This window comes from Ricinus communis, chromosome 10 (assembly GCF_019578655.1).
Source record: "Ricinus communis isolate WT05 ecotype wild-type chromosome 10, ASM1957865v1, whole genome shotgun sequence".
Classification (NCBI taxonomy): domain Eukaryota; kingdom Viridiplantae; phylum Streptophyta; class Magnoliopsida; order Malpighiales; family Euphorbiaceae; genus Ricinus; species Ricinus communis.
The window spans coordinates 15522780-15547247 of record NC_063265.1 but is presented as its reverse complement, the minus strand read 5'-3'; the positions used below and the strand labels follow the sequence as shown (position 1 = coordinate 15547247).

The following is a 24468-nucleotide window of genomic DNA, read 5'->3' as shown; positions in this document are numbered from 1 at the left end:
CTAGAAAATTATTAATTTATTTTGCAATTATTGTCAAGTAATTAGAGAGAGTTGTCTAACTTATTTTATTATTCATGAAAATTGGGAATAATTTAAAGCTGGTCACTGCTGTTTTACCAGCTATGATTCTTTATAGAGCTCCAATTAAAAAGAATTGTTAAGAAAACCAATATTAGGTTAGCCATAACAGGTAAAGAAAATGTAGAAGTTCAAAAAAGAAAAATAGAAAAGGTAAAGGGTTTCACTCATTCCATGTGGGAGGAGTGGAAAACAGCCATCATTTCAAGCAACCACATTACCTTTAATCATATCCCCACCTCTCTTACCTTGTTAAAGTTGCTATAATTAAATCTCCCCTTTAATCATACCCCATCATTACCATTAAAATTTTAATAATTTAATACCATATGAGAAAACAAATTCAAGAATTCCCTCTCCCTCTCTCTGTATTTAAACTTTTCTGGCCATCTTTTTTCTTTAATGTCTCTCTCTGTCTGAGTCTAGACATGGAAGTGAAACAAGGACAGAATAGAAGTGTAAGAAGAAAACAAGAATCAAAATAAAACAAACTTTCATTTCTGTCTATATTTCTTCATTTTTGAAAACTCGTTCTTATGCCATCTCTCTAGTTTCTTCCCGCCCAATACTGTCAAACTACCATGAAAGGAGAACTTTCTCTTCTCTTCTCGTTTCTTCTTCTTCTTCTTCCTTTCTCTTTCTCCTCTTCATCTCCAAACGACACGCATTCCCTCACTCTCTTCCGCCTCCAAACTGACGCTCACGGCACTCTTCTTACCAACTGGACTGGCACGTCCGCCTGTTCTCCAGGTGGCGCCACCTGGGCAGGTGTCAAATGCTCTGCTTCAGGCCGTGTTGTTTCACTTGCTCTTCCCTCTCATTCGCTTCGTGGACCCATTACTTCACTTTCTCTTCTTGATCAACTTCGTGTTCTCGATCTTCATGATAACCGTTTAAACGGCTCTATTTTGTCTCTTACTAATTGTACTAATCTTAAGCTTCTTTACCTTGCTGGTAATGACTTCTCTGGTGAGATACCACCAGAGATCTCATTGCTCAAAAGGTTACTGCGTTTGGATTTGTCAGATAACAACATTCGCGGCGTAATTCCTGATGGTTTGAGTAACTTGACCAGGTTGTTAACTCTCAGGTTACAAAACAATGAACTCTCTGGTCAAATCCCCGACCTTTCCAAGTCACTTCCCTTACTAAGAGAACTGAACCTTTCAAATAATGAACTGTATGGACGGTTACCAGATAATATCTTGAAGAAATTCGGTGACAGGATCTTTTCCGGGAATGAAGGAATATGCGGGTCGAGCCCGTTGCCTGCATGTTCTTTTACAGGAAATATACCGGCTGATATGTCGTCTCAGACGGTCCCGTCTAACCCAAGCTCAATGCCGCAAACACCGCTGGTGTTTAAAGAAAAATCTCAGTCACATAAAGGGTTAAGCCCTGGAGCTATAGTGGCAATTGTAGTAGCCAATTGTGTTGCGCTTTTGGTTGTGACTTCATTTATAGTTGCATACTATTGTGGGAGAGATAGAAATGCCAGTTCTAAAGTGGGTAGTGAGAGTGGAAAGGCAAGGAGGAGCGGAAGTAGCTATGGAAGTGAAAAAAGAGTGTACGCAAATGGGGGCAATGATAGTGATGGCACAAATGCTACTGATAGAAGTAGGCTCGTTTTCTTTGATACGAGGCAGCAGTTTGAGCTTGAAGATTTGCTGCGCGCATCGGCAGAGATGCTTGGGAAAGGAAGTCTAGGGACTGTTTATAAGGCAGTGCTCGATGATGGATGTACAGTTGCGGTTAAGAGGTTAAAGGATGCTAATCCTTGTGCTAGGAAGGAGTTTGAGCAGTATATGGACGTTATTGGGAAGCTTAAGCATCAAAACATTGTCAGATTCAGAGCTTATTATTATGCTAAGGAAGAAAAGCTTCTTGTTTATGATTATCTTCCTAATGGAAGTCTACATTCACTTCTTCATGGTAAGTGTTTTAATGATTTTCTGTTAATGTAGAATATAGTGTTTGATTGATTGTTGAAATGTTGTTGTATGTTTTCTGTTGTGATTAGGGAATAGGGGTCCAGGAAGGATTCCTCTGGATTGGACTACAAGGATCAGTTTGGTGTTAGGAGCTGCTCGAGGATTAGCTAAGATTCACGAAGAATACAGTACATCAAGAATTCCTCATGGAAATCTAAAATCTTCTAATGTGCTTCTTGACAAGAATGGTGTTGCTTGCATTTCTGATTTTGGGTTGTCCCTCCTTTTGAATCCGGTTCATGCCATAGCAAGAATGGGAGGATATAGAGCACCTGAGCAGGCAGAAATCAAGAGACTCACACAAAAGGCTGATGTGTACAGTTTCGGAGTCTTGCTGTTGGAAGTTCTTACTGGAAGAGCACCTTCACAGTACCCTTCACCAACACGTCCTCGGATTGAAGAGGACGAACAGGCAGTGGATCTTCCTAAATGGGTGAGATCAGTTGTCAAGGAAGAATGGACAGCAGAAGTGTTTGATCAAGAACTTTTGAGGTACAAGAACATTGAAGAGGAACTTGTGTCAATGCTTCATGTCGGGTTGGCTTGTGTGGTTCCACAACCTGAAAAGAGGCCTACAATGTTAGAAGTTGTGAAGATGATTGAGGACATTAGGGTGGAACAGTCCCCTCTTGGAGAAGATTATGATGAATCTCGCACTTCCCTTTCGCCTTCACTTGCCACCACCGAAGACGGACTGGGGGGATATTGAACTTCCATTGTTTATAACTTGCCAATCTTCATCTGATTGTTCCATCCTGTTCTTCATTTGCTTTGCAGTATCCCCTTGCTACCTCTCTTCCAAGACTCTTTGGTTGTATTGCCTTTCTGTTGTAAGATTTTGTAAAACTGTAATGCCTCGAATCTCTCATTGTTGCACGCGTGAAGATCTGCTGATGTCTTACACCAGTCAACAAGATAGCTCTTTTTAGTCTTTCTGTTTTATGTATTGTAGCTGGCATTTGAGTTAGTTATTAAGTTGGTTGAAAGAAGATGTGTTCTTAACTTTGATATTAGCAGCCAATTTAGTCTTCTGAAAAGGACTGATGTGATTGGGACAAACTCAACAGTAACAGAGCAGTTTATAGTTTACAAACCCAGAAAATGGCCATGGAAGAACAAAATTCGAGGAGGATGGTGCTGGGATGACAATTCCCATGTAACAGCTGGATTGGAAGTAGAAAGTCATGAATTTTGCAGGCATTTCCAAGCATTATAATTCTTCGTCGTCTTTGCAGACCACCCACTAAACAAGCAAACACCTTTCTCCACCTTTTGGGCTGACACAAAAACTAGGTGAGAAGAAACCCACATGATCAGTCACTGCAATCAAGAGTTCCCGACATAAATAAAGGGGCTCGCTGCTTTCACATCCTGACCTCAGGAAATTAAAGCTACGCTGATTGAGAAAATAAAAGAAACCCTCTTGCGTTATGAAAAATAACAGAAAGTAAAAGAAAATACATATCATTTGCAACATCCCAGCACCAGGATTTTCTAATAATCATTCTAATATCAAATCATAAAAAAAATTATATTGAATGCCATAGTGTATTGTTTACAGTAAGATGCATTTGAATAATTATATGAATCTCCAGTAACATGTTTTAAAAATTAACTCTACAGTGCCTAAATGACTCAGCTCTACACTAATTGGTGCATTACACTGTCAATCCACTGGCATTGACCACTTCTCACTATTGATCACTTTCAATGAGTCAGTATAATTTACAAACTTGAAAATACAGGAGATCGGCACCAACTGTATGCAACTTAGCAACGAACCAATTGATTTTAAATAATCGACAGCAGTTGGTAAGTCTGCGGATTCACCATGCCTTCTCAAGCACATACCGAGCAAAACCAATTTAGTCACCAGAAAGAGCATCTCTGTCACAGGGTTTAGGTGCGTTGTATCTGTTCATGGAACGGTTTCCAAGGAACTAGATATGGTCATTTAAAGTACAATACCAGGTAAGACTTTAGTAAGTTAGTATATCTATCAGCCAAGAGATCCAGTTTGATCAATCAGAGTGCCAACTTGCTCTCCACACAAAGCTTTTGAGATGTTTCCAGGCTCAAGAAGGTTAAAGACCACAACTGGACAAAATCAAATTATTAGGAGAGTATACAATTCAACACCACAACAACGAGCCAGCAACAATACTATGACATCACTAAAGTCCTTGGATTACGCAAATGGGTAAGCAGATAGCAAGAAAAGCACAAGAAATCAAATCATCTATTATAAAACAATAACAGCAAAACTGAAAGAAGATATACCAACCAGGAATGCCATTCTCTTCACAACAGGTCAGTGCCATCATGTCCATTGATGTGGCACCTCTCGAGACCAAGTCCCTAAAGGAAATATGCTCAAAAGTGACACCGTTGTCTCGGGAATGGCAATCATAGACACCATCAACATTAGTACCTTTCAGGACTGCCTCAGCATGAACTGAAGGAGAAAAAAGGGTTAGGTAAATACAAAATTATCCCAATAATGAGTAGGCGAACGAACAGCACAAGTATGTTGGCAAACTTATGTTTGTTTGAGCCTGTCTGTGTGCTGTGCATGTGCGTGAGAAAAAGAGAATTCAACTGTTGGGTAATTAGATAGAAAAATTATGCAAGTAGATGGAGGCACAAAGCTGAAAACGTACTCTCTGAAGCTTGAAGAGCTGCAGCAGTGTCAGTGGAAAAGAGCGGATTTCCAGTCCCAGCACCAATTCCACCAAATATGACTACTCTGCCTTTCTCAAGATGTCGAATAGCTCGTTGCCTATTATATGGTTCAGCAACCTCTTGCATTGCAAATGCAGTCTGCACACGTGTTTTAACACCTGCCTTCTCTATCGCTGACTGGAGCAATACAGAGTTCATCACACTTGCCATCATACTGATACAGGTTGCGAAGAGAACAGTTAGATCAAGATAAGCCCACAAAAAAAAAAATTGAGGACCATCAACACATTCCGCAAGCAATGACCAAAAGAGACTTGAGAATGATAAAAACATCCAGCCGGTGGCATCATGGACAACATAAAGAAATAACTAATACATGATTGAATGAAAGAAGACAAGGAAAAGTTTAACAAGAACATAAACTATCAACTTTGCTGTATAATAGTCTTCCTACAGTTGCTAGCATAATATCCCAGTCTAGTTTTCTGATGTTTCCAGAAAAAGCTACTATTTAACTGATTCTAACCATTTGATACAAGTCTCTTTCATTGCTTTAACAACCCACATATTTTCTTGATTTCATCCTCTTAAGAATTATTACAAGATGAGTAAACAGCAAGAACAATCCAGAAAGCCTGAGATTCGAGAATTTTAGATATTTAACTTAAACGTAAAACCTGAACTCAAGAATTTGGGTTCAGGTATTAAATGCATATTGATTGTACCAACCATAAAAACTACAAAAGAATGCATAGGTTTCCAGCAATTCTGATTCTCTGGAAAAATCAACAGGGAATGCACATCAGAGTTGACATTACCATGTGCATGAAAATAAGTTGAAGCAGCAATCACAAATTAGATTATAATAAAAGATGCACACAGGAAAAAAAGAAAAAGAAAAGAAAATATACCAATTTACAATAATGAGAAGGATTTCTGTTAAACAAGATAAAAATCTAATCTAATTTCAAGACCTCATTCTAGCTAAATGAATTTTATTACAGAACAGAATTGCCCACAAATTTTATCATATATTTATATTGCAAACTAGAAATTACCCTATTTGATATGCAGTACGTCTATCTAAACCTGTTGCAGTCACCCACGTGTCTCCACAAAAGAAATTACGACCACCAATGACAATTGCAACCTGAAAATCACACAGGGAGCTGTATGTTACTTATCAAATCCAATAAGATAGCAAAAATGCCAGATACAATACAATCATTTGGGCGTAAATACCTCTACACCTAGGTGGCAGGCAATTGCAACTTCTCTTGCAATCATCATCATCACCTAAAGTGAAAATAATCAACTTCAATTTCAATAAAGAAGGGAGGAGTGGGAAGACAAAACAGACTATCTAGTCTGCCTGTAAAGAAAGGGAGGGTAACTATAAAGTTTCTACAATTATAACAGGCCAATCAACTAACCTTTGGGTCAATATTGTTAGGACCAGTACCGGCAAGAGCAACACCACTGATTTTCAAAACTACTCTACGCCATCTGGCATTAGAAATGGATTTGGACTTCATGGCATTTGTTTGACTTACAGGGCTTGCTGTTGCTGTTGCATATCTGCCAAAAAGATGTATAAAGAACATATTGTAGCAATAGAACAGCACCATGGACTTTAGCCAAAATCTAAATACAAATTAGAAGGCCCAAAATATCACAAACACAAACATGTATAAAGGTGAGAAATGTAGGATGCAGAAAACCTATTCCACACTCATCTTGACTGATTGCGATACAATCAAGAAACAACCCCAGCATTCTTAAAGTCAGATTTACCTTTACTACCATTAAAATGTAGTAATGCCGAAACATAATTGGTTTAATTTCAATCTACATTAATTCTAGTTGCTTTAACAATGGAATCAGATAGGAGTCCATCCTATTTTCAAGGTATCTTCTATGCACCACATGACCATCACACCCAGAAATGCCTAACTAGTACCTCAGTTTCTGCAGTTTCTGTTAGAATTCCCTAAAAGGACATCTTGTATAATCTTGTATTCCCTAGTATATCTTTTTTATTATTTCCTTTCCTAATTCCTATGATAGTTTTCTGATTCTTTGGGAGTTGACCTACTATACATTGTCTCTCCTATGTGTATAAATGATGTATGTAGAATATTAATGGAAGTAAGAGAACTATTCTTCTTCAGTTTTAACCAATGTATTTCAACCACATGAATAGTAGAACTCTTATGAAAGTATGAGAACATTACACAAGAACATTACACATTACCAGTTATGAGAGTACAGCTCAAGACCATATTATAAACCGAATAGAAGTGCAAAAATATACTTTTGACTTCAAATATACAAGCAACAACCAGGTCATAATGAGTGAATACTTGACTTCATGGAATTAAAATAAATACATAAATAAAACTATATGAAAACATGATAGTTAAGACCAGAGTGAAAGTGGACCAGGCACGTAAAAACATTCATTTGACACTCTGCAATTGGCTACTGAGTAAATGTTCAGCAATCCAAGTCCTTTCTTCCTTTACAAGAAGAATCTATGTCTAAGGGGATATTTGTTTTAGCTGTTGGGCATCAAAGCTTAGCCAAACCAACTATTTAAACACCATTTCATAATCACCAAAATAACCATGTCATTATCATACTGACTAAAAGAATAGCTAAATCAGCCTATAACAGTCTATGAAAATAAGTTGACGAAATTATAGGCATCAGAACTAACTCACTAGGATTACTAGACTGAACCTCACTACAAATATAAACCCCAAGCTTGCTCCTTACCAGCTAGTGCATTTCCTCACCTCATTCAATAAAATAGCTCCAGGTTCGATCATGCACTACCCGTCGTTAACAAAACTCACACTCAACCCGTGATCCAAATCAAAATTAGAGTCCCAAAATGCAAACAACCTTGACTCGCACAATCTCAGATACTACTGCTATTAAGTTATTATGCTTAAGATTTTAAAAATTCGGATAATCTTAAGCATAACATATAAAATAGGGCATCTGCATTATTTTACTTAAAAACAACTTACCTCTTGGATTGCCCAACTCCAGTTCCAGAAGCAGCACCAGCACCAAGACCTTTAAATTCATCATGAACAACCTTCACAGGCAAAGAATTGCCAACAATTTCCTCCATTTTCTTAAACCAAGGCCAATGACTGACCGATAAACCGCCATTACTCATTCTATGTCTCTCTAACTTATACCTTTTTTTCAAATTATCAACCTTATTTTTACACTGCTCAACAGTTTTACTCTGTTTTTGACATCTCTCACTCACAATAACCGCTACCTCTTCCCAATCTCTCCCTCTCAAATTCCCTCTATTTAGCTGAGTAAACTTCTCCGTATATGCATCTAATAGACACTCTATTGCCGCATCGCTCCACTCTTCTCTATCTTTTCTATACTCTGATGATGATGCTGTTGCCTGTCTTGCTTTTTTATAACTGTTGCTGTACGGATTGTTGTTGCATCCGTCGCTATTGTTCTTATCTTCTGTTGTTTCTCTTCTTTTTTCTGTTGTTGTTGTTGCTGTTGTCCGTACATTTGAATTGTTGTCGCTGAAGGGATTTACCTCTGGAAAAGGTGAATCGCTCTCGTTATCTTCCTCTTCTTCTTCTTCTTCTTCAGGTTCTTCCACGCCACCGGTGGTAGATCCGTCGGCGATAGCGGAAGGTAGTATAGATTGAGGTGCCGCGTGGATTGGAGGTGATTTCGCTGGGAAACGGTGAGGGGCATAGGGTTGGTGGTGGTGGAGGATGTGGTGGTGGTGATGCTGGTGGTTAGGGTTTGTTTGGTGGTGGTTATGGTGGTTATCGTCACTGAGGAGAGAGAAATCGTCGTCACAGGAAGCCATGAAGACGTTACGGTTGTAGAACGACGACGTTAAGGAACACGGTGGCAGAGAGCAGGTGAGGTTTAACGGAAGGAAAATAGTCGTGAGGTTAAGGTGAGATTAGCCGTGACGGAATGTGACGGACGCGTTAAGTAATGGTTGAGAAGAAAGTGAGGTGGCACGTGGGTGGGACCATAGAGAGCACATGTCTGTTGGTTCGGTTAGCCAGTAAGGGCGTCTTTGCTGGCTAAGTGGGGATTGGGTAGTCTCTCAGATGAAAATGTCCTAAAATTTGACTTCAACTTTGTTTCGCTATTACCCCCATTTATTTTACTATATTATACTATTTTTTTTCTTTAATATTTAATACTTATTTTTTACAACCTTTTTTAGATTAAAAATCTTTTCTGTTAAAATATTATAATCTAATATATTAACGTATTTTTAATTTGACAGAAATTTTTCTCATAAAACATGAGTCAGTCACTTACCAATCCAAGCTAAGGTTCTTACTTATATTTAAATTTATTTTTCTTCAAAATCTTTTGTTTCTTGTGCTAAGTTATGCCTAAAGTGGTTGTTTTACAATAAAATATAATATTTTCCACCATTTTCTTTCAAAATTTTAATAATTGTGAAAAAAAAAAAATTTTGCAAAAAATTTATAAAGTATAATACTATAGGATCCATTTTTATTTGTTTCGATTCTTATTAATTGAAATTAAATGTGACATATAACATTAATATAAAATTATTTCTTAATTTTAATAGATTAAATAATATTTAAATATATTAAATGTTACATTAAATAAAAAAGAATTGTAACAAATAAAAATAAAATATTTAGCATATTTCACTTTTTTTTCTTTCTTTATAATCAAGTTATCAAACAACGGAAAATTTAAATTTTCATCCTTTTTCCTATCCTCCTTTTTTTCCTAATTTAAATTTTCACATATAACAATTGCTTCCTTTATTATCCAATTATTACTTTTATTATATAGTTGTTACATGTCCTTAGAATTGGAATTGCTTTTCTCATCTTGCCTTAGTTGTTTTCTAATCCTTGGATATTCAGTTCGACATGTTCTTATCAAATTCATAGGATTGCCGTAAATGATGGTGCCATGGTGGTGGAGGAGATGCAATGGTGGGTGAATGGTGAAATAATAATGAAAAAGAGAAGGAAGAGAAGTCTAGGGTGAAACGGAGAAGAAACATGCCGATGAAGAGGATAAGTATTATAATTATAGTATTTTTATCATTTTAGTATATTTAATAAAAAAGACCTCTATATATAAAATGATAAAATAAAATAATGAAAAAAATATATAAATAATGCATATTTGTACAATAAGTCATTCAAATAGTAATAATATCACATGAAAATTCACCAATAAGCTGGTCAAATATTATATATCTAAAAAATAGAATATCACATCTCTACTTAGTTCTCTAAAAAGTCATTTATCTATATCAGCAATTAATTCATATGTAAGGTAACACTATTTTAGATTTAAAATTTATAAATACATTGCTCACTTAGCTCTCTAGGCACCTGGACATTCTTATATTGTTCATTTTGAGAATACTTATTAACAGCTCTCTTGAATGAATCTTTCTAATATACTGATTTTTTTGTCAATTTCATACACATTTTTCTAGTATAAATCATTTATCATTGGCTCGAGCTTTCATATAGATTGCCTTAAAAAGATATTCCATATTTTACTATTCTTTATATATCTTCTTAACCTCATTTTAGCTCTCCAAACAACACAATTCTTCAAATAAAATATTAGATTCAAGTCTACAACATCAATAATATTAGATAAATAGTATAATATGGTAACATAGGGATGATAAACATACCCCTTTTTGTTTATCTTTCTATAAATCAAATAATTTAATTTTTTTATCCATTTTGATTCATCTTGTTAATAAATATAAAAAAAATTAAACTTAATTAGATCGAGTTAAATATTTTTTTTATGAAAAATATATTTTTATGTTTGTGTATGCTGTGGGAGCTAATTGAGTTCCATTTTTTCAAGTCTTGAATTATACTTATTGCAAAACTAATTTACATAGTTTGAAGGGCTAAATTACACGGATGATCAATAATTATTTAATTTTAACTTGTATAGTAAAATTCTCTAAATTTTAACAGTGATATCAATAAATTTCTTTCTGTGAATCTCCATTAAATAGCCTACGTGATGCGACATTCCAACAGATTAATTTTTTTTATAAAAAAATTAAATATTATTATTACATGCTAGATATCACTTATATTAAGACATATGACACTTACTAAAATTTTAAAATACTCATTAAATTAAATTAATTAAATCAAATAATAGAATTAAAAAAATATTAAAATCAAAATTAACGCAGCTACTTTGTCTTATATTTTTTCTCTAACTTTCTCACATCCAAACAACTTGGATCCAAAAAAATATTGACACTTTTATCATCGTACCAAAAGGATTTTTTGTTGCCCGGTATCATAGATTTGATGAATCTATCACTCGCATATCATTTTGTGTTTGGCAACCTAAATTATCACTGCCAATCTAAATTCAAACTCTGAGTAATTTTCAACTCCAACCTGAAGCCCTGCTGCTCTTAAAAGGAAAATTGCTCGCCGGGAGAAACGTGCCATCCTTGTCAGAAATTCACAACACCTGGCACACACATAATGATATGGGAGAAGCTTGAAGCCTCGCCGTTGCTGCAAATCAGCCCCTTGAAGTTTCGGCTCCGGCGAGCGGCCTTTTCCCTTCTTCGACTATACTGACGGCCAAGACTCTCCAAGCAAGCGTTATCAAGGGCGGTGAGTTGATTTCCAGTAATCCCACACGTCGGCGATGCTTGTAACAGTCGGAATAAGCGATGGCAGCCGTTCAACGTCTCCTAACTTCTTTAATGCTCGATTTTCCAGTGAAAGGATGTTGCAACTCCAGTCGCCAAAAGTCAAAGGGGGTCTGACGTTGATTAGACTGGCAGAACACCGGAGACAGTAAGGGTGGTCGGAGTTGATAGGTGAGGATGAGATAAAGAAGGAAAAAATGGTGGAGAGAGAGAGAGAGAGTTGTATATAAACTAGTTAATATTAATTACTTGTAATCAACCTCACTTTATTTGGTTAAAGTTTATACTAATTACTTGTAAATTAAAAGTTTATTGATATGCTGACGTGGTATATAATAGTGACTCGTTATGTTAAAAAATAAAAATTAATTAGCTATACTGTTAAGTCATTTTTTTATTAGACTTTTTAATGGAAATTGACAGAATATAAATTAAAATTAAAAAATTATGATGATACATTGGCTAAATTTGAGTAACCGTCAGTATAATTTAGCTAAATTTAAAGGAAAATAAATTATGCACTTATTGTTTAGGCTCATTTGTTTTGTAAATACTATAAAATATTTTTCAAAAAAATGATTTACAACATTGTTTGCATATAAAAAGTCAAATGGAAATCATTTTGTAATGTTTGACGAATTTTGAGAAATTTTATTTTCTTTTTCAATGAAAAAGCTTTCAAAATATTTAGAACTCATTAATTTATACTTAAATAAAAATAATTTTTTCTTCTTTTTAATCCAATAAAAAATATTAATTTTGCTCGAATATAAGTTAGTGATATCAATCTATAATTTATAATTTAATATCTATCTGTCTATTTATGGTTTATAATTTTTAATCTATATGAAAGCAAGGATCAATTTATTTTCTCTCATTTTTTTTTTTTTAATTTTTAAGTTTTCTCTTTAATTTTACATTGCGATAGGCTATCATGTTGCTAGCTATTTACAAAGTTTAAAAAACTAGACCTCCTGAATCGTTATGCATTTCTTATTTGTAAATGTTATTAATTATTACAAACAAATAGATTAGGTGCTGTAATGACAAAAAGAAATGTTATCATGTCTTTCTAAACTACTGTTTTTTGGCATTCACTTACTAACATATCAATAAGAACAACGATTGTTACTGTCTCAATTGCCATTTTTCTCACAAGTAACACTCCAAATGAAAATGGGAAACCAAACCACTCGTTAATTTCCTTATAAAATGATCTTAATTTTATTTATGTTATTCGTGTATACAATCACTTACTAGTTTCCTTTAGGATTTATTCATTAAACATGTATTATTTAGATATACTAATAGATTATTATTATTACTATTAAAATTTTAGTATTAGCTCTATGTCGATGGGTTTAACTAGTGGGCTAAGACGGGCTTAGTTGGGTTTGTATTCTTCAAATTTTAATCTAAATTTTGATTACTCTACCTGTGCAGGTTTAAGATTTTAATAAAGTTCAACCTACCTTTAAGAATATATTAATTTTATCTATATATTCTTTGAACGATGAGAGGTTGTTGTAAATTTTAAAAAATAATATTTTTAATATTGTCCAAAAGATTTTAGGTTTTTTCAAGTTTGGATTCAAATAAATTTGAGATAAAAACTATATGTTGGATGTAAAACGATATAAACAGTTCGAGTTTAATTCGGGATTTTATTAGTTTTTTATATCGTTGGAACTTGTTCAAAAAATATAAAGATTTAAACTTATTTTACTTTTAAACTTGTTAAGGATTCGAGCCGAGCTTTTCTCAATTTTGGCTTAATGCGTTCATGAACTTTTAGACTCATTATAGATATTATCTATAATAATAATGAAGATTTTATATTTAACTATAAAATATTTTTATACATTTACATTCACATATGAATTTTTAATATTTTTTTATAAATTAAAGTTTAAAAAATAAATAATTTGAAATAATCTTCATTTATAAGTTTATTTATTTATTTTCAATATAGTAAAATATTCTTATTTAATTCTTTAAATGGATTTTTTCATTATTTTGAGCTTGTTATTATATGAATTTTTTATATTAATTTTATTATAAAAAATATATTTTATTTTTTTTATTCTCATTTATAAAACAAAAATAAGTAAAATATTAAAAATTATTAATATTTTAAACAATTTAAGCTTCACTAGCGATTAATTTATTTTTCTATTTTTTAACTCTTTCAAACTCATTTTAAGATATTTCGAACTCAAATCGATTTCAAATACCTAATATATTTATCATCGAGTCTAACCTGAACAATAGACATATTTATAAATTCATAAATTGATATAGCTTCACGCAAGATATGTCCATAAAGCTATTGCATATATAGTTAATAAAATAATATTTTATTAAAGAATATAGTAAATATAATATTCGTCATCCTCGAGGACCTTGACCTCAGTTCACATTTCAACCTCACATGTAATATTTAATAATGAGAATAATAATAATAATTTATATTATAGAAAATTCATAATTTTCTTCATTTCTTTTTCTCTATAATAAGAAACTGATTCAACGAGGCAAGGCCAGACCACTGCAAGGGCAAATGCCCAAGTCCTAATAATACCCCAGCCCTTTAATTAGGTTGACCTGACCTTTTTGTCAGCACCAAAAAACGTTTCTATTTATGTCCAACCATTGAAAGTTCCAACGGCCATACTATTTCACAAAAACCAAACGACGCCCCAGCCCATAGTAATACTAACTCCTTTCTTTTTGACCTAAACCAACAATCGCTTTCCTTTTCAATTTCCTTGTGCGGGATCCTTTTTCCGCTTTGTCATTCCAACGTGCAAATTCTCCGCCTAAGCAACTAACCACGTGTCCTTAAACGCCATCCCCTACTCTCCAATTCAACCCGTCATCTTCACGCTCTATTTAACCCACACTATTCAAAAACTGTTTGACTATGAATTATTATATTCAGATATTTGCTATACAATTATGTCAATAATTTTTTATTTTTTATTTATTTGGTATAGTTAGAACTTAAGTAGTCTATGGTCGCTATCGTCAGCAGACCTAGCCAAATACCTAACCTAGTACTTAGGATTTATATATTAAATTTTAAATTAATTCACAAATAAATAGTTAAATATTTAAAAATTATATAGTTTAATATTAGTTTATATTTTAATTTTGATTCACTTTTAATTTTGAAATTTGTAATTAGAGTTTAATTATCATAGTAAACTTTAATTATTTTTTATTTTTTTTGAATTTCAAATAATTTATAAAGTATAATTTATTACTAAAATTAGTTTTAAATTTAATCGGTCCAAGTTGGAACCTGTTTTTTTTTTTCTTTTCCAATCGGTAGGGTCGTGCACACACTCTCTCTCCTAGACAACAAATGGCATTCCTACTTTCCACGCGCACATTCTTCTGGAGGTCTAGCATTCACTTTTTCGTTTTTCCCTTCTCCACGAAAGCATTGGGTTAACAAAAATTCCCGTACACAAGCGCCCATTGAACTCCATGTATATCCGCCACTTGTTTTTCTCTAAAGCTTTCCTGAATCCCATCTGACCTTACGTATATTGCCACGTGTCGCACTTGAGACCTAGAAGCATTGAATCTTGAAAAACAGAGAACCGGGTTTTCGAAGAAAATAAAAGTAAAGCATTAGACGCTGAACAAGAGCATATTCGAAGGTTAGAATTTTATTTTAAAACACTGGTATTACATAAAAAATACGCTTCGGTCGATTCACGCCAAATACTAAAAATCGAAGCTCTGAATCTCTGTTTCGGTTTGGTGTTTGTCAGTTTAATTTTATTATTAATCAGCGAAGATGCATTCGAGTCACTTGCTTCTCGAGGAGCCGATAAGGATGGCGTCAATCCTCGAGCCATCAAAATCTGTGAGTGTCCTCGTGTTTTAGATCTGTATTTTAATTTTTAGTTTTGGTTGAGTTTCGGTTTTTGATTAGATTAATTTTTATTTTGTTGCAGAGTTTTTTTCCGGCAATGACTAAGATAGTAGGTACACTTGGCCCTAAATCTCGATCGATAGATGTTATTTCCGGCTGCCTCAAATCCGGAATGTCCGGTGAGATTCATTTTAATTAATTTATTTATGTTGTTCTTTCTGGTGTCGTTTTGATGTTTCTATCATCGAAATGGATTTTGATATGCGTTTTGTATGATTGCCAGTTGCCAGGTTTGATTTTTCTTGGGGTGATCCCGAGTATCACCAAGAAACACTTGAAAACTTGAAGGCTGCTGTGAAAAGCACCAAGAAACTCTGTGCTGTATGTTTATTTTAAATTTATTTATATATTTAATTTCAGAATTTGTAAATGTGATTTTACTGTTTGTTATATTAAAGTGGATACTGTTTGTTTAGGTTATGCTGGACACAGTGGGGCCTGAGTTGCAGGTTGTTAATAAAAGTGAGAAATCAATTTCACTACTAGCAGAAGGTGTTGTTGTTTTAACACCTAATCAGGATCAAGAAGCTTCATCAGAATTATTGCCCATCAATTTCGATGGGCTATCAAAGGTTCTGTAAATATATACCTAATGATTGTGTTTAATCATTGTTTGTTGGTTGCAGAAATAATTTGCGTTATTAATGTTGTCAGTCTCAACTTTTATGAAACTGAGTGTCTTCTTATATCAAAGGGAACGTTTATTTATGAAGTATGATTATGCTATTTGCTTTTGCAACAACTAAACCTTACTTTGGTCTTTGCAGGCAGTGAAGCCAGGAGATACCATTTTTGTCGGCCAATACCTATTTACTGGTAGTGAAACTACCTCTGTGTGGCTGGAGGTAATAAAAAGATCACCAGAGGATTAATTCAAAATAGAGCTCTTTGTTTGTTTTTGCCCTTTTTCCTTTTGATGCTTAGGTTGCTAGGGGATTGGATGTCTTTTAGTTAATCTGTAATTATTACATTTAGTTCTTTCCACTGTGCTTTGATTTTGTTGGTGGGAAGTTGAACTTGGACTCCGGCTTGCATTGTTCCAATACCATTCAGAAAACAAAAGATTTTATTGGTTGAAAGAAATTCAATATTAAATTTTTTTGTTGACTAGTAAAATTGAGTTTAAAGGAACTTAGTCATATGGGCTACATGCATGCACTCGTACACACCAAACTATTTTAGGAAGAAATTTCCTGTTCACTACGATGTCCAGCAACCTAAATAAGCTTATTAATTATTGTTGATCTGTTATTGGAATTGAGCAGGTTTCTGAGGTGAAGGGCAATGATGTGGTATGCGTGATAAAGAACTCTGCAACTTTGGCAGGGGCATTGTTCACCATGCATGCCTCTCAAATTCGCATTGAGTTGCCTACTCTTTCTGATAAAGATAAGGAGGTGAGTCCTACTTCTTGCTTGTTCGGTTTAAGAGATGGTGCAATCCAAGAGATTCTCATTTCTTAATTTCTTAAAGTTTTTTCTCTGTGTTCTTCAATTAAGTGCTAGTGAATATTGAATTTCAGGTTATAGGCACCTGGGGAGTTCAAAACAAAATTGACTTTCTCTCATTGTCATATACCCGGCATGCAGAAGATGTACGACAGGTAGTAAATCCTATTGGAAAAATATGTTCTTATGGGGTGTTAAACCGTAGAATTTCATTCTGTTTTATTTAATTGGACTATTTGTCTATATAGCTTCAGTGACAGTTTTCTTGTTGCTGAAATGCAGGCCCGTGAGTACCTCTCTAAGCTGGGAGACCTCTCTCAGACTCAAATTTTTGCCAAGATTGAGAATGTAGAGGTAACTTGCATATACTACTTTTTGTATCACTTGTACTATTTTTCTAATGATTTAGCTAGGTGTAGTTAATTTTTGTAAATGGATTGTAAAAGTGACCTTTTTCAGGGACTAACTCATTTTGATGAGATATTACAAGAAGCTGATGGCATTATCCTTTCCCGTGGAAATTTGGGCATAGATCTTCCCCCTGAGAAGGTCCCTTTTTTTTCCTCTTCTTTTTGTATATATTTAAACAAATGACCAGACACATGGTGCCTTTGATCAAGTGGTTTATAAGAGGCATAAATCTGCTTATGCTTGATTTTGCTGATGCATATATGAAGTATTGTGCTCCCCTGCTTCATTTTTATATGCTTAGAAATGTTGTCAGTTTCTTTGACAGTACATTTTTACTGTGGGTGTCTTTTACTTGGGTGGAGGACGAGTGCTCTAAACTATATTAGAGAACTAATTACAAGCTGGACAGCATGTGTTGTCTTACCTCAATTGTTGTCTAACCTCTCTTTGAATTATGCAAGCTTCTACCAGCTCCCATTTTCTCAACGGACTAACTAGGATCATTTACCACCATCCGTAGAACTTATGCTATTGGAAGCGATGGTAGGGTTGAAAACCCAGTGACTCTTTAAATTAATCTGACCCAGTAGCTCTTTAGACTACTATGTTTGATTTTATAATTTTTCACAGGATAATCCATTTTTTCTCTTGTAATAGAATAATCGCCAATTTGGGGAAAATATTAAAAAAAAATTCTGGAAGGCTAAAATGAAACTGATTATAATGCATTTTTCTTTAATATCTGCTGTGTATTCTATCATGTGCTATCTATTTTGGGAAATTAGTAGGACGATGAGCATGTTGCAAATGCTAACTTTTTGGGGTTTTGTTGTTGTATGATTACACATTTGTGCTTGGTTAATTGTAGTGCCAAGAAAGTTCGTTAGCTATTGTGTGCAGTTAACTTATTTCTTTGTATTGCAGGTGTTCTTGTTTCAGAAAGCTGCCCTTTACAAGTGTAACATGGCTGGAAAGCCAGCAGTGGTTACTCGTGTTGTCGACAGTATGACTGACAACCTAAGACCAACTCGCGCTGAAGCTACTGATGTTGCCAATGCTGTGTTGGATGGTATGTTATTAGTTATATATTTTTCAATTCTTGTTGAAGTCCATCCTTATATTTATGTATAGCTGATTGCGTCCACTAAGCAAGTGCCATAGGAAGAAATCATTTTTGTTGTGCATGTTGGATTGTGCCCTTGTGTTAATGAGTGCTTTGTGTTCCTTTTCTGTATGCACAGTTCTCATCTGCACTGTTAAAAAAAGTATAACATGTGAAACCTCATTGTTTCCCTTTTGTAACTGGGGCAGGAAGTGATGCAATTCTTCTTGGTGCTGAGACTCTTCGTGGACTGTATCCTGTTGAAACCATTTCTACTGTTGGTAAAATTTGTGCTGAGGTAACTCTTTTTGTTTTTCCTTTGTTCTTTTTGACACCATTGCATTATTACTCATTAATTGGTCTAGTCTCTGAATGAAAACTGAGCTTCTGGCATGCTGGAAATCCATTACTTTCTTTTTGTAAGTTTTATGGTTTAGCTGTTGGTAATTGAGTAATTGGTTTAGTGGAAAGAAAGGAAATTCTTTAAAACTGTTCTTCAATGGATGCTTTTGAGTTTCATAGTCTAGGGTGGTTAATGTACCCCTCTCTACAGAGTGAATTTATTTTCTTATGTATGGGAGTTGCTCCTGGCACTCAGCAGTACGTGAAACTTGGCTGATTTCTAGGCTTGAACAAGTTTTAGATGATTAAATTCATGTGATGGTTATTATTATGTGTTTAAAACTTTAAACTTAACTGGATTGGATTTGGATGTATGGTAGTGCATTCTCTGTTGTACTTAGTCCAGCAAAAGAAATAAAAGATTAAGAAAGGGATTAGCGGACACTTCCATTCTGATGGTGTTACTGGTGTTTCTATCAATACTCTAGGTTTTCAGACTGCCAATGAGCATAATGTTTCCCCTATATGTGTTATAATGGGAAACTTTAGTAAATAAAATCAAGGCAATTGTGAATCAAACAGAGGGACAGCAAATATTTTAGTTTTTAAAGCAGTTGTGCATCATGTTCCATGTCTTGCTCAATTTTTTCTAATCTCTCTTAACCCTTGTAGGCAGAAAAAGTTTTCAACCAAGACATGTATTTCAAGAAAACTGTCAAATATGTTGGAGAGCCAATGACCCACCTGGAATCAATTGCTTCTTCTGCGGTATTATTGCTTTCTCATTCTCATATTTGTCTTTAATCAGATTACTTTGCCTTGAACTCCAGTTTCTGTCGAATCAATTCAATATTCTTTAGTTTTTTTTTCTAAACTAGAGTTAATATTTGCCCAGGTTCGAGCAGCTATTAAGGTCAAGGCCTCTGTCATTATTTGCTTCACTTCATCAGGGAGGGCTGCAAGGTATACTTCTATTCATCCTATTTATCTTTTTGTATGCAAGCGAGTTTAGCCAGATTCAGTTGATTAAAGTTATCATCATCATAATAATAATCATTATGATAGTTTCTATTTCACACGTAACATCCATATTGACTACCCTCTGAAACTTCTAAAATATCTATGCAGATTGATTGCTAAGTACAGGCCAACAATGCCAGTTCTGTCTGTTGTCATTCCTCGGCTTAAGACAAATCAACTGAAATGGAGCTTCAGTGGGGCATTTGAAGTATGCTCTTTAACTCAAATGTCTTGTATTTGCTGAGTTAATTTCCTGTGTATTTGATTATTCATAAATGGTGCACGTCTGTTGAGCTTATTTTAACATCTTGTTCATGAGATTCATAGTGTGAGAAAAGAAGATGATAGTGTTCCATTTTGCTGCATGCTTTTCATGAAATAGCAAAATATCTTTTAAGATTTTACGATAAGAATAACAGCTTGACCATATTATGTTTTTGTAATTACATTTCTATTCTGTTTACCTGTTTCATACTAATATTTCTATTCTGTTTACCTGTTTTTATAAATATCTTCATATCGTGCTCCTGATATTTAAGCTAATGTTTGTATTCTTATCTACATAATGTTCAGGCTAGGCAATCACTTATTGTTAGAGGTCTCTTCCCCATGCTTGCCGATCCACGACATCCTGTAAGTTCATTTATTTATTCTTTTGCAATCGGGACTTGGTTTATGTTATGCCCCTTGTTTGAACATAGAATCATAGTCTTCAAGGTGGTTGTTAATTATTACTCAAATCTAAATGGCTGTTTGTTCTTGGTAAAAAAAAAAAACATATCATCGCCGGTCTGGTGAAAGTCTTGTGTTTTTCGTTGGTATTGCTTAAATGGCATGTGCTTCTAGTTTTTTGGTTATAACTAATTTGTTTTTATTTTTGAAGTACTAAGAGTGTGTAGTGTAGTGGGAATATTCTGCAATCACTTACTGGAGTGAACTGTAACCACAATTATGCATTTGTCATGCCATGAGAGCACGCAGTATTCAGTAACATTTTATCCTGATGAAATTATGAAATCTGGTGTGGTATGTTGGCTTCGCAGGCTGAATCTACAAGTGCAACAAATGAGTCGGTCCTGAAGGTTGCTCTTGATCATGGAAAGTCTTCTGGAGTGATCAAGTCGCACGACAGAGTAGTTGTTTGCCAGAAAGTTGGGGATGCATCCGTGGTTAAAATTATTGAGCTTGAAGATTAAAATTGAGTTCTTCTAAATGTTTTAGGGAATACCTTTTGTCAGATGGCGGTGGAGGATTCTGCCGCCGTAACCTTTTTGAGGTGTCTGGGACTAGCTCCTGATTTGGAATATGTATTAAGAATATAAACTGACAAGTAATTTTTTGTCCGCAACAATGATGAATGCCATGGAAATTATATCCATGATTCCCATTTTCAGTTGGAATTGAAAGTTTTTTTTGAGCTTTTCTGCTGTTCGGTTCAGAAGTTATAATTAATAATAATAATAATAATAAAAATAGTAATTTATTTTATCTTGTTTAACATGGTGAATGCCGTTCATTGAGTTGGAAGTTTTTTGTTAGTTTTAAGTTGACCCTAGACAGCAACATCCATGGGGCTGCTATGCCGTTAACATTTGGCAATCTACACTTTGCTGTTATTATTGCACGCCGATAAATTAAATAAGAAAAAAAAAGTGAGCATCTAATTTATCGTCCAAATTTAAAATCAAGTCCACTATTTTTAAATAAAGTTTTCACGTAATTTCTTTTTCTTTTTTTAACTTCTGAAATAAATACAAAAGAAGGAGCATTATGACTCGTTTGATATTACTATTTTATTATCAGGCTTTATAAATTTTTGAATATAATATTATTTTAGCTTCAACAAAGCTGTTTTCTTCTCTATTTTTGAATTCTGCATGCTTTAAGATCCTTTTTAACTCCCTTCGGAATTGCAATATTGGACGAGTTTCAGATAAAAAAAGAAACTCACTTTCACTTGCTCCCAATAGGCAACTAACTGGAAGGAGGCGTTTGGGTGGCGAGATGAGAGACTTGTGGTAATGAGAAACGACCGTCAAAAGGACATTCACTGTATGGTGTCGCGTGCCATTTTGTGGATACTGATTCAAGCAGTAGCGCCTGTGGCCTAATGGATAAGGCGTCTGACTTCTAATCAGACGATTGTGGGTTCGAGTTCCACCAGGCGTGAACTTCATGTAACCATTTTATTTATCTGGCCCTATTTGTTTCCTCTCTAAGCAGAGTTCGTTCTTTTATTTAGTTCGCAAGGTTTTTTCTTTTTCTTTTTCGGAAGACGACATATCCATTTCATTAATGAAGGAAAAGAATTATTGCATATTGCAAACTTGTCATCATTGAGAAGGATATTGTATCAGATACCTTGACCTAATCCTAATCGTAAATTGATTTAGAGAAATATTACAACATATGTCTTGATCTGATACTAAAATGAAACCCCTTTAGAAATGGTCGCCAAAATTCAAATCTGTTTATTAGTGAAGATATAGAAGTATTACCTACCTTCATTGAGACATTTTAACAGAGGAAAGAAAATAGGATAATTTTTACCTATTAAATTAAAGACAAATACAAAACAAACAGCTTGTTTCATCTACGAAACTACTCGATTTAACCTATTATGTTACAATTCATCCAGTGATGGAAGATGGGTCACCCCTCTTGTTCGAAGAAAGTTGTTGCTGTTGATGGTGATGATGATGTTGCTGTTGTTGCAGATCAAGCAATTCAAGCTCTTTTTGGCGTATCAGAAGTACCATTCTTTCACTCTCCAGCATTCTCCTATCATTATCTAGTTTTGCTTTCTCCATTTCCCTCTCTTTCTTGCTGCTGAACTTCACCCACTTCAGCCTTTGCTTTTCGAGCTCGAATGCTTGGCATTGGTAGCTCAATTGCTGCTCTTCTAACTGCATTGATCTCAGCTTCATCCAGTGCTTCTTCTCCCATGGACTCTTTGCTCCATCTTGGATCACCCCCATCAATTCACTGTTCAGTTGCTGCATCAAAGATGATGATAAAGAATGCACTCCTGTTCTTTGCCTTTTTTGAGCAGGTTTTTCCTCGTGATCCTCTTCGTCCTCATGTCCATGCCTGTTTTGACTCCTCGAAGTGCCTTCTATTGCCTCATCCTCGTCATCCTCGTCTTCGTCTTCATCCTCATCACTCTCATCATAATCCTCTTCATCATCTTCTTCGTTGCGTATTCTTTTGGCCATTTTCGATCCCTCTGCTTCAGTCCTGGAAATAGTAGCAAATTGGGCATTTTCAGTTGAATGAGAGCACCTTTGTTGCTGAAGGTGAGATGCTTGCTGATGTTGAGGATGAGATTGATCTGTGGCTATTTCTGGCGAATGATTTGTACCAGACGCAATCCCATTTGAGCCATGACCACAACTATTATGATAAGCACACATTTCTCTAAAAAACAAGTGCTTAGAATTCAACAATTTTTTCACCTCTTCCTTCATTTTTGGTGACAAATCCATTGTCTCAAGTAAACTTTGATTCTCAACCACCTTGCAAGCTGTTCCTTTGCCAAGTATATCATTAACCCTCTTATATCTCTTATTCAAGTCATTGAATTTGTCCTCACATTGTTGTGGAGATACATAAAACCCTTTCTCCATCATTGCCCTTGAAACTGATTTCCATTTCCCTTTCTTCTGTGATAATCCACCACCTGCCTTCTTCTTGCCAGTACTGGGATCGTTATTCCCTTCAGATCCAGCCTCATCACCGATATAAAACACTGCCATTATAAGAAGCCTAACCATACTGTCAGTCCACTTCATTCTTTGCCATGGAGAGACCTTCCTTTTCCCATCACCTGTGCTATCATCTCCAGTAAAACCAGGCTCATCTTCATCACTAAGTGGTGATTGTGGCTTTGGATTTAAGGAGGAATATGGGTTGTAGGCATGTTTAACAGATTGTTGTGATTGTGGGTTGTGATCAGACTCATGGTTGTGAGCATAAGCTACCATTTGTGGGTGGTGTATTTGATGAGTGTTCTGTGGGTTTTGAGGATTCTGCTGCTGCTGCTGCTGTTGTTGGTGTAGTGGCATTTCTAGTCCTAACAATCCTGATCCCATGCCAGAAAATATCCCACCAGGTAAACCGTTGTGTACCATCAAACCAAAATCTTTCCCTATTCTCCAAATACCAAATGAACCCAAAAAGAAAAAGAGATAGAGAGAGAACGAAAGAAAGGTCTTTGTCTACTTCTCTACAATATAGACTTCCCTATTGGATTCACAGACACTCAAAAAACAAAGAAAACCCAGTTCAGAAAATGCATGATTATATAAGGTTAGCACTTTCATGAGTAGAAGAATATCATTAAGAGGTGCTATCTTGGCGTAAACGAAGTAAAGAAAACATACCCAGTAGATAAACTGAAAGTTAGGACAAAACCCAGAAAATATAATGGTTGAAAACTCCAAGAACTGAAAGATTAAACTTGATGAAACGTACCATCAACGGGGTAAGCCCTGAAAAAGCAAACTCCTTTCTGAATACCAAGAAAAAAAAAAAAAAAAAATAGTATATAATTTGGTGCGTATATTCAGGCTTTACAATGTAGAAAGTTAAGAGAGAGAGAAAGAGGGAGAAAAAAGAAAAGAGTCAAGGGAGTGGTGGCGTTAAAATGGATGAACTGAGAGAGAGAGAGATATAGAAGGACATAAAAAGAGAGTGAGCAGTTGCAGTAGCAGCTGGTTTTTGCGTTAGAG

The 24468-nt window shown here is 34.8% G+C and overlaps 4 protein-coding genes and 1 non-coding gene across 7 annotated transcripts; 3 read left to right on the top strand and 2 right to left on the bottom strand.

The window, feature by feature from the left end:
* Nucleotides 1-456: 456 nt before the first annotated feature.
* LOC8274885 (leucine-rich repeat receptor-like protein kinase PXC1) lies at nucleotides 457-3071 on the top strand. Its single transcript, XM_002528595.4, has 2 exons — nucleotides 457-2010; nucleotides 2099-3071. The coding sequence occupies exons 1-2, from the start codon at nucleotides 660-662 to the stop codon at nucleotides 2776-2778; spliced, it is 2031 nt and encodes a 676-aa protein (XP_002528641.2). The 5' UTR covers nucleotides 457-659; the 3' UTR covers nucleotides 2779-3071.
* Nucleotides 3072-3431: 360 nt separating this feature from the next.
* On the bottom strand, nucleotides 3432-8887 carry LOC8274884. Of its 3 annotated transcripts, none has more exons than XM_048380270.1 (7): nucleotides 7787-8887; nucleotides 6185-6329; nucleotides 5994-6047; nucleotides 5810-5901; nucleotides 4730-4965; nucleotides 4350-4524; nucleotides 3432-3465 (listed from the first exon to the last, which is right to left on the bottom strand). In XM_048380270.1, exons 1-7 carry the CDS (start codon nucleotides 8614-8616, stop codon nucleotides 3447-3449), a joined length of 1551 nt encoding a protein of 516 aa, XP_048236227.1. In that variant the 5' UTR covers nucleotides 8617-8887; the 3' UTR covers nucleotides 3432-3446. The 3 variants fall into 3 exon arrangements, with proteins under 3 accessions (XP_048236227.1, XP_048236228.1, XP_015580529.2); XM_048380271.1 differs by lacking the exon at nucleotides 3432-3465 and adding an exon at nucleotides 3577-4166 and having other exon boundaries at nucleotides 7787-8884; XM_015725043.3 differs by lacking the exon at nucleotides 3432-3465 and adding an exon at nucleotides 3577-4166 and having other exon boundaries at nucleotides 4354-4524; nucleotides 7787-8875.
* A 6191-nt stretch (nucleotides 8888-15078) lies between these two features.
* Nucleotides 15079-21158, top strand: LOC8274900 (pyruvate kinase 1, cytosolic). The gene is made up of 16 exons (XM_048369690.1): nucleotides 15079-15346; nucleotides 15438-15534; nucleotides 15639-15736; nucleotides 15832-15987; nucleotides 16183-16260; nucleotides 16681-16812; nucleotides 16938-17018; nucleotides 17146-17217; nucleotides 17323-17412; nucleotides 18199-18343; nucleotides 18586-18674; nucleotides 19391-19486; nucleotides 19614-19681; nucleotides 19847-19946; nucleotides 20312-20371; nucleotides 20782-21158. The coding sequence occupies exons 1-16, from the start codon at nucleotides 15278-15280 to the stop codon at nucleotides 20932-20934; spliced, it is 1584 nt and encodes a 527-aa protein (XP_048225647.1). The 5' UTR covers nucleotides 15079-15277; the 3' UTR covers nucleotides 20935-21158.
* A 676-nt stretch (nucleotides 21159-21834) lies between these two features.
* Nucleotides 21835-21907, top strand: TRNAR-UCU. Its single transcript has one exon. It is a non-coding gene; the product is annotated as a tRNA-Arg (tRNA).
* A 279-nt stretch (nucleotides 21908-22186) lies between these two features.
* Nucleotides 22187-24468, bottom strand: LOC8274882. The gene has a single exon (XM_002528592.4). It carries the CDS (start codon nucleotides 23866-23868, stop codon nucleotides 22369-22371), a length of 1500 nt encoding a protein of 499 aa, XP_002528638.1. The 5' UTR covers nucleotides 23869-24468; the 3' UTR covers nucleotides 22187-22368.